Genomic DNA, 9450 nt, shown 5'->3' on the forward strand with positions numbered 1-9450 from the left:
AGACGTCCAAAATCCGACACCGAAATGATGGGAGGTTTGGGGAAGTCCAAGCGTTCTGCTTGGTCCATTAGGGAGGTCCTAGTCGGCGCCTTAAGCGCCCCGAAGCGAACTGGCGCCCGCAGGAGAACTAGTGGGCTGGCACATAGCGCACAGAAATTCGCAAAAACCAACAAAAAAACAACGTGCGACGCTACGAGTCGAACTCAGGCCGCTCCTTTCCCACAAGATAATGGATACCACTGGACCATTCGCCACCTACTTATTGATGGCAGCGCGCATTACTTAAGAACTATTCTAGCGGTGGTATTTGAAAGAAAACAAGATCACTAGTACGGGAAAAGGTGTCATCGATTGACCGGTCTGGCCAGTTGACCGTTGACTGTTCAAAAAATATTTGCGTTTTCTGAAAAATTAGGAATTAAAAAGATCGTTCACAAAAAAAGTCCAGCGGTTAAAAAAAAGGTTGACGAATTTAAAAGAGAAAACTCACAAAAATGGAAAAAGTTCATCGATCTTCAATAAAAGTTCATCAATTTTGGAAAAAGTTCATTCGGTTTGAAAAAAGTTCATCAATTTTGCAAAAAAGTTCATCATAATTGAAAAAAAATCATCGAATCTAAAAAAATGTGTATCGAGTTTGAAAAAAGTTCATCGAATCTGAAAGAAAGTTCACCAAATCTGAAAATAAGTTCATCGATTTTGAAAATAAATTCATTGATTTTAAAAAAAGTTCATCGATTTTGAAAAAAAGTTCAGCAGATTTGATAAAAAGCCATTGAATTAGAAGTACGTTCATCAAATTTGTAAAAAGTTCATCGAATTTGAAAAAAGTACATCAAAATTTAAAAAGAAAAGGAAAAAGAAAAAGGAAAATAGAAAAAGGAAATAGCAAAGTATAAAAGAATGGAAACGTTGCGTTTGCCACATCTTGCTTGGTGGCGTGTTGGTAAACATAGCCTCGTAACCCGAGGGAGGTCTTTGGTTCGATTCACCAGCAGCGCCTTCTTTTTGCGATTTAAGAAATGAGAAGGAAAATTAAACGGGCCGGCCCAGCTGGCGGGAGGTGGTGTGCGCTGCAGGCGCCCGTTAACGAAAATGCACGTTAACCGGCGCCTGCAGCGCGGAATAGGATTTGCCGGTCATTGTCAGTTGAACCACATGTTTCCCACAGCAGCCCATGTGTCATACTCTCTTTTTGTTTTTTACTCTACAAGGTCCATCTGGCCCAATCATAGCCCACAGTCCGAATTTGAGGGACATGCATGATTGGATGGTCTCCGCTCGGCCCACTTTTCGTGGATACGATCAAATATGTACATGTACATTTGATGATTCAAAATAGGTGATCCATGTTGGAGTTGCCCCAAGGGCTGCTTAGGCGAAAATGCATGAGAAAAGATTGCACCGAGGGTGTTGGCTGTTTCTTTTGCTAATTTTCCATCTCTGCGCACACTCTGTCACCGCCTCTTTTATTAATGCTACCAGATTCTTTCTTCAATGAGAAAAGGTGAATGCTCAGGAAACACAGACTTTGATTTTCCTTGAGAATTGCAGCAAATTTGTGCAATATTTTTCAGTTCCTATAACGAATCCGAACAATCTCCTAAACTCAAGGTCAACCTTTCTCAATATCTCTTTGTGTGATGCTAACAATGTTTTTTCTCAAGCAGTCCTATCAACTCATAGAAATTAAGGAACTTAAAGAACCAGAGAAGGTGATGTGGAAGAAGCCTCCTGTTAACTCCTATAAATTAAAAGTCAATGCTGCTTATTTCGATAGTGGCTCGGGCTCGGCGGCTGCAATACACAGAAATAGCAGGGCGCGAAGCTCTTGCTGGGGCGTCGTGGCTACTATTCCGAATCCATGACGCGACAACTGCAGAGGCGATTGCAATTCGGCGTGGTTTGGAACTGGTGGAAGGCCTTGGTTGCAAACCGCTGATCAGATTCAAGTTATCCAAGCTTGCAATGGTGCGATTAAAATTTGGAAACCATACACGCTATATTGGCGATTGCTTTCAAAAGGTCTTCCACATAGGTGTTGTGTCTTTCGCTCATTGTCCAGATTTCTATCTAGACATAGTTTTAATTTAAATTCGACTTTTTATTTGGGATTGTGATCCTCCCAGTATTTTGCTTCAGGACATTATAGATGATGTAACATTGATTTGAGTTATTAAAGTGCGCCAAGTGGCTTTCCCCTAAAAAACGATTTTTCTCAAGGGAAAACGACAAATAAATTTCAATAATATCAATTTTTGGAGTACATATTCCATGTAACTCTGAGTTATTCTATCGATTGTTAGACCTGAAACCGGAGTATCCATTTGTGTATGTTAAGCGTCCCTGAACATACACAGACCTCCCCACACAGAATACATACACAGGCATTATCAACAAAGGCATTTCTGCTACGTTCAGTTCAGTCCATAATATACAGTAGGAAAGTTCCCCACACATAATACATACACAGTTAACTAAATGGTCAAACCAGTTTTTTTTGTACAAAAACGAAAGAAACTTTGAACATTCTGATCTACTACCAGCCCACCCTAAGCTAAAGAAGAAGAAAAACATTATGAACACGAAGAAACCAGCGGAATAATCGAATACAGTATGCAGTATGCTTCGGAACTGAACCATCGGCCGGCAATTGGAAACTTAACAAAGCAGTGAGACTGTCTTCTGATATTCCATCGAAGTGAAAACACTCTCAGGAGTTTATGTATCGTCGACCTGAGAATGGAACACAAAGCTTGGAAATGTGGTGGTGATGTCCCTGCAAAGTTGACCTGATTAGTGAATATAGAGTAAGGCAATAACAACATATGCAATAGTAATGTTATGATACAGACTGAACTGAAGCAATGAAATAATATTCACATGCCTCCAGTATATCCCCTTTGAAGCCGGAACTACTACACACTCCCTTGGTTGAACTTGAAACAGAAATACTACTTAACACTTCGTAGTCACACATGCCTTGAGAAACAATATGACATACGCTATTTCACTGATGTAAATGAACTTCTAATATAGAAGAAAACAATGAGTTGGTTCAGCATACTCTCCAGCCTCCAATGTACAAAACTGTCGTTTAACTAATCAGTGTTTCATATTCTGTCTGCTGGTTTTCACTTTATAGTTGAACAATATCATGCTTCTTTATTTCCTGACAGTGCTGCTGAAGACTTGACTCTATGAGATAATGCATAAGTATTTTGGCAATATAATTCAAGGACAGTTGATACTATTATTCATTCTGAACCCCGCAGATTTCAATCAACTTGAGCATAATAAGCTGATGAAAAGTAAAGAGTTAACAACAAATACAATAGCATATCTTACTTGAGATATTGGAGTGTCATGTTCTTCAGTAATGAGGGATGTCTGAGAACTAGATTGCGCCATTCTTCTTTGTCAATTTTCCCATCATGTTTTGTGTCTGCCTCCTCGAAAGTCTTATAACAACAGGAAAGTAATTTTGAGAAAACAATACGACCAATGCATAACAGGTCAGTCAGTTAGTGCAATGTGCCAGGGTAGCATTTGTTCAACAATGCACTGATATAAATCTGCCTTCTGCAAAACCACTGCAATAACAAGCTTTGGCACAATGACATAACTCTAAAGTTCATTACCTACTCGACAGCATTAATGAAATAGGCAGTACTAATAGCTATAGCTATAGCTATAAGCACATAGTCATTTGCAAACCTCCATTCGAGCATTTGATCAAATATATTTTTAACTGAATTTAATCAAATACTGTAAGTCAATATATGGATATCAACCTGTCTAGTTTGATCTATCAAGGGGATTAACCTCACTTTAGCACAACATAAACAAATCTTGTTTCAGAACAGAAAAGGGAATTGGTGCTCAACATGATTGAACAGAAATATTCTACATGGAACAGTGCATAGCCATACTAGTATGGCAAATGCAAGGAATTCAACCAGACCTTATCAATGATGCTCTCTATGACTTCATCTGAAAGATTCATTCCTGATTCAGCAAGTGTAGCAACAACCATTTGCTTAACCTAATAGCCAAACAAGAAAAATCATTGGATTATAATATGGGAAAAGATAAAAGATAAAAAAAATACACAAAGGAGCCTATATGCCACAATTCATTGACTTCAGAAAATATATTCTTGCTCATACACGATCTAAAAGTAACATCAGTTCCACAATTATGCAAAAGATTGTGGCTGAGCTTTTTTCTGGAGAGTTCTTTACAAATCTATCCATGAGAAAACGATATACGGATCAGGGCTACAAAGCTACACTTGGTACAATATCAAGTTGAATAGAGGTAAGGGAACACAGACTTTGAATTGTCCTAACTAGGGTTCAAGAAAGTGGTGTAAGGCGGTAAATGGCCACCTATCACCACCTGTAAGACTTACTCATAGTCAACAAGTACTCACAATGCTGGCTGGAGTTGGGTTCATTGAAGATACTTGATCATTAAGTGATTAAGGGAGATAAAAGAACATACAAAATATGGAAGAATATAAATTAATACTGAGCTCATTGGAAAATAATTTGAAACAAACTATGAGATAAATGGCATTCTTGATCCTGATCAACATGTTAACTTCACATATTACATCCTGATTAGCAACATACCTCTTGTCTTTCAATGAAACCTTGTTGCTTCAGATCATAAAGCTGGAAAGAGACTGCAAGGATTATACTGTGTAAGATTTTTTTTTTCTTTCTGCTTACAACAATCAGATAAAACACTAAAAGAGCTTAAGGGAATTAACCTATGCCAAAAAAGAAAAGATAATAGAGTTGGACCATTTTATAATCACAGTGCACCATCAAACAAGCAGAAACAGTTACACCTTATTTATTTATTTGTCTAAGATAGAGTAACTGACCATTCTCACACAGCACCAAAGGACTCAAAAATGAAATAACAAAATGTGCTTTGGGCAAGTATGAACCTACTAATGGAAGGATATCATGAATCTTTTGTGTTCTTGCAGTTTATCCCTAAGTCCATTCAGATCAACACAAGATCAAATACATAAACACATGTCAGAGGATCATGCAAACAAGAGGGCTGACTTGATATGTGCATATTATACATGCTTGGGCGTTACAAGAATTCTAGAAGTTATTATCATGGTAAATATGATAGATTAGTTGGTACATCATCTATTATGATTTACTTTATACTAGTGATGGTGAATTTTTCAAACCCCCTACAGAGAAATGTGAATTAAGCACAATACATGTGCATGTTACTAGTCTCCACCTTGTAACTTTGCAGGTAGAGGGTGCATTATGTCATTTAAAATAATAAATATATAAAATTCTGCAGACCAGATGTGGCTAGATAATGCAGTAACACATGTCATTCCTTTTATATTTACTTTCTTCCTTACTGTAAAATATAACATATTTTTATGCAATTAGCGTGTTGACTGAACCATGTAATGTAATTTTGAAAGGTATAAGAACTTTGAAATAGCCTTTGCAACATATCGACATGTTCAGTTCTGTTAAATAATTATCCATTTTTATTACATACTCCCTCCGTCCCGAATTACTTGTCGCAGAAATGGATGTATTATACGTCTAGATACATCCATTTCTGCGACAAGTAATTAGGGAGGGAGGGAGTATTACCATACATGTAGTTGTGTCATTTTTATAGTACAAAATTTTCACTAATCTACTGCCATATTTAAAGTTAAGCTAACTATGCAAATGTCATGATTCTCTGAACTTACAGTCAATTTTCTCTTCAGGAGGGGCACTTGGATGAAATACTGATAGCGCACGGGCGAATTCTTCAAATCCTAGAATTCCGTTGTGTTTTGTGTCAAATAAATCAAAGACCTACAAGAACAGGGAAAATGTTGAGAGAAATACACTAGCATATTATGTATCAACTATCAACATCATTCCCGCTTCACTGTTTCTCCTATGCACACAAATTTACTAAATGGATAAATAATAGAGGTTTAAGTTATCACTGCAATGCCTGACTGGATGGTGTATATATGTGGCTTCGATGTGAGTCACTGTGAACAGCTTTTATGAAGAGTTTTTTTTCATAAGGAACTGTTAGCATGTGCAGTGCTATGATCTTAATATATATGATCATAACTTTCAATTAAACAGATAGTTTTACTTCCAGTCTTAGCTAGTAAAGCTGGTGCAATTCTATTGACAATTAAGTGTCCCCAGAAAGTGGTGACTACATTTCCTTCCAGGCTTTTTAAATCATCTGTTTCTTATTTTGCATATCACCATACATGTACTTGTGTACCCAAAAATCCTGCACGATTCTACAATTAGGCAGATGCCATTCGCCATATATAGCTCATGATTCCTACAGAATGTTAAACATTGCTTCTTTCTCTCCAAGGTCCAAATAATATGTCAAAAAAGGAGAGTGAGAGTGACTCCACAGTAATGACATCAAAATTATACCAAAAAGAAGAAGAAGAGAAAACAACAGAAAGGCATTTCCACTGTACAAACAGCAAATTCGTGTTCACATGTGTGTAATGTGGGCTTACACGATCAGCAAACAAACTCTCCTTCTTACTGGTCTTGAAAAGCGCCAACTGAAACTCCTCCTGCACCATGTCAACGCACAGGCATCGCAATTCAGGTTATTCGTCACTCATCATATATACTACATTAATTTTACTTTCAACGAAATGGGTGTTGATCCACTAACCTTGTTGATCAGCCCGTCGTCTATCACAGCACTGCTGATCTTCTTGAACAGCTCGTACAGCGCTTCGACCTCACTGACGCTGACTGCACGCAAATCACATTACACAATCACAAGATAAACAGAGCACAATGAAACGCTGCTTGGGCTAGCAAGAGAACTATTCTTAGATAGACGTCATTAATAGCAAAGAGAGCTGGTGGCGCGGACATACACACGGTCTCCCTGGCGAGGACTTCGGGATCCTCCAGGCCCTTGGGCTGCTTGAGGTCGATGTCGCAGCACTTGAGGAGCACGCCGCCCAGGTGCCTCACCCCCTCCAGGCACTGCAACATGGTGGTGGCACCACTGCGCGCCGCAACCGTCCGTCAACGCCCGTCTCTCTCTCTCCAGGGTGGGCGCCGCGCAATCCGCGGGGCTAGCCGCAAATCGGGACCCCGCGGGCGGTGGACTGGATTTGGCCGAACGAGCCGAGCGGCCACGCGGGGGGCGGCGTGGCTGGAGGATCGCGGCTGGGTTTCCCGATGCGGCGCGGAGCAGAGGGGCGGCCGGAGGGGGTCGCCGCGGGGTTCCTGTTGTTGGCGCCGCCGTCGCCGTCGATGCCGCAGTCGTCGGCTGGTGGTGCGATTGGTATGGGCTGGAACGGATTGGATCGGGGATTTCTCTTATTTATTTATTTTCCTTTTTGCGTGTGCGTGTTCCCGTTGTTGCGTTTGCGATTTTGAATTTTTCCCTTTTGGCGAGTCGTGACTAGCTAGGTCGGCGCAATCCCCTCCCTTGCTATTCGATCCAACGGAGGAAGTGCGGGCACGTTGTGTTTACAGGTTCATAGACACCGCGAGGTCTTTCATTTTATTTTGAGATATACATGAGCTAGTTGTCGGTGCTACGCCACGGAACCATGAGAAACAAGGTAAAACTCAAGAGCCTCTACGCCAACTTAGATGGGGTTTGACAGTTGGCACAGATAAGATTAGTGACGTGAGAAGCCATAAGATGATTGAGGGGAGTGAGACGATAAAGGAAGAGTGATTCGGGAAGGGTCTGCTGGGAAGGGCGTACAAGTTTTTATGTTATTTTGCGATGGATACTAGCAAGTTGAGAGTGCTACTCCACGGAACCATGGGAAACAAGGTAGAATTTGATTTACTCAACAGCCTCGTACGCCAACTTAGATTGGGTTTGGCAGTTGCACGGATGAGATTAGCGACGGAAGAAGGCACGAGATGATTGAGGGCGAGACACGATAAAAGAAGGGTGATCCTGGAAGGGTATATTGGACGGGCGTGCAAGTTTTTTTGCGATGAAATTAGTTTACTTAAGAGCCTTGTGGGTCAACTTCAATGGGGTTTGATAGTTGGCGCGGATGAGATTAGTGACGGAGGCACATGATGATTGAGGGGCAAGACATGATAAAAGAAGGGTGATTTTGGAAGGGTATATTGGACGGGCGTGCAAGTTTTTTTTGATGAAATTAGTTCACTCAAGAGCCTCGTGGGTCAACTTGGATGGGGTTTGATAGTTGGCGCGGATGAGATTAATGATGGGGGGAGGCACGGAATGATTGAGTGGCGCGAGAGGATAGAATGAGAAGGATTTGAAAAGGGTCTAGTTTGCCATGACGAAACAATCAATTCTTCGCATCTCATCTTGTATATTACAGACAAGTAAGCCGTGGTAGCCAAACCGCTATTTTTTTGGAAAAAAGCACTTCACTCTATTTAGAAAAGGGTTTGGTAGTTGGCGCGAATGAGATTAGTGATGGGAGAAGGCACGGGATGAAGAATAGAGTGAAGTGTTTATATGGGTTTTTATTGTCCCACCTTTGTGGGTTGATAAAAGGAAGACTAAAAGAATAGTGAACATATTAAGATCAACTCTCATAACTAAAATATAATATGTGTGCAATCTACTTGTAACGAAACAATAACTACACGTTCACATTTATCAAAAAGAGATATACCAAGTAGTGCATTCGAATATTTGAACTGGATAATTCATAATGATGCATGAATACAAGTACACCATGTGTTGCAAGTAGATAGACTAACTCTTCTCATACTTTTCTTGCGAAATGACTCTTCTCACACTCAACTCCCTTTGCCGGCAAAAAAACACTTACCACTTTTGTTGGAAAAATGCTTTGTTGAGATAATCTAGTTTGCCACGACGAAACAATAAATTCTTCGCGTTTCATTTTGTATATTACAGACAAGTACGTCGTGGTAGTCAAACCGCTATTTTTTGGAAGAAAAAACACCTCACTCTATTTTTCATAATCTTTTACCCCATGACCCTCCCCCACCCCACCGCATGAGGTCTGGAAATATATTGATTAGACACTGTTGATCCATTCAACATCAACTGCAATATTAATCTCTGTTGGAAGAGAGTCTTGAATTTTAGCAACAAAAGTGAGTGAGCCCCTTGTATTGTAATCTCTATCAATCTTACAAAGTCTAACTTCCCTAGTTTTGTTTGGGTGTGCTCTAATCTCGACAACTTACGAAGCATAACTAGACATGAATACTTTCTTCGAAAGAAAATCATGGACAAGACTTCCCTACTATCCATCAACAGAATAATTGGCTTTAGTGACCATTGGAGGGCCAACTGGATCCCTTTCCCGCCAGTTACTAACTACGTTCCGATAGCATCAGGACAACTACGCAACCATCTAATAGGTTGTTATAGTATCATTTTCACTATGATCCTGCAATATCATACCTGCTCTTATAGTAT

At 40.0% G+C, this 9450-nt stretch overlaps 1 protein-coding gene across 1 annotated transcript; it reads right to left on the bottom strand.

Annotated features, from left to right (window-relative positions):
* Positions 1 to 2390: 2390 nt before the first annotated feature.
* Positions 2391 to 7383, bottom strand: LOC123096068 (calcineurin B-like protein 3). The gene is made up of 8 exons (XM_044517664.1): positions 6923 to 7383; positions 6712 to 6794; positions 6548 to 6607; positions 5753 to 5861; positions 4638 to 4690; positions 3965 to 4045; positions 3349 to 3461; positions 2391 to 2779 (listed from the first exon to the last, which is right to left on the bottom strand). The coding sequence occupies exons 1-8, from the start codon at positions 7041 to 7043 to the stop codon at positions 2722 to 2724; spliced, it is 678 nt and encodes a 225-aa protein (XP_044373599.1). The 5' UTR covers positions 7044 to 7383; the 3' UTR covers positions 2391 to 2721.
* Between the last annotated feature and the right edge of the window lie 2067 nt (positions 7384 to 9450).

Source organism: Triticum aestivum, chromosome 4D, assembly GCF_018294505.1.
Source record: "Triticum aestivum cultivar Chinese Spring chromosome 4D, IWGSC CS RefSeq v2.1, whole genome shotgun sequence".
Lineage (NCBI taxonomy): Eukaryota > Viridiplantae > Streptophyta > Magnoliopsida > Poales > Poaceae > Triticum > Triticum aestivum.

Excerpts from the sequence above, each read along its gene's own strand:
- LOC123096068 (XM_044517664.1), bottom strand. The coding sequence starts at position 7,043 with ATGTTGCAGTGCCTGGAGGGGGTGAGGCACCTGGGCGGCGTGCTCCTC. Across the intron at positions 3,462-3,964 it reads TAGAGAGCATCATTGATAAG|ACTTTCGAGGAGGCAGACAC; the intron begins GTCTGGTTGAAT and ends TGTTGTTATAAG. Across the intron at positions 2,780-3,348 it reads ATGACACTCCAATATCTCAA|GGACATCACCACCACATTTC; the intron begins GTAAGATATGCT and ends TCAACTTTGCAG.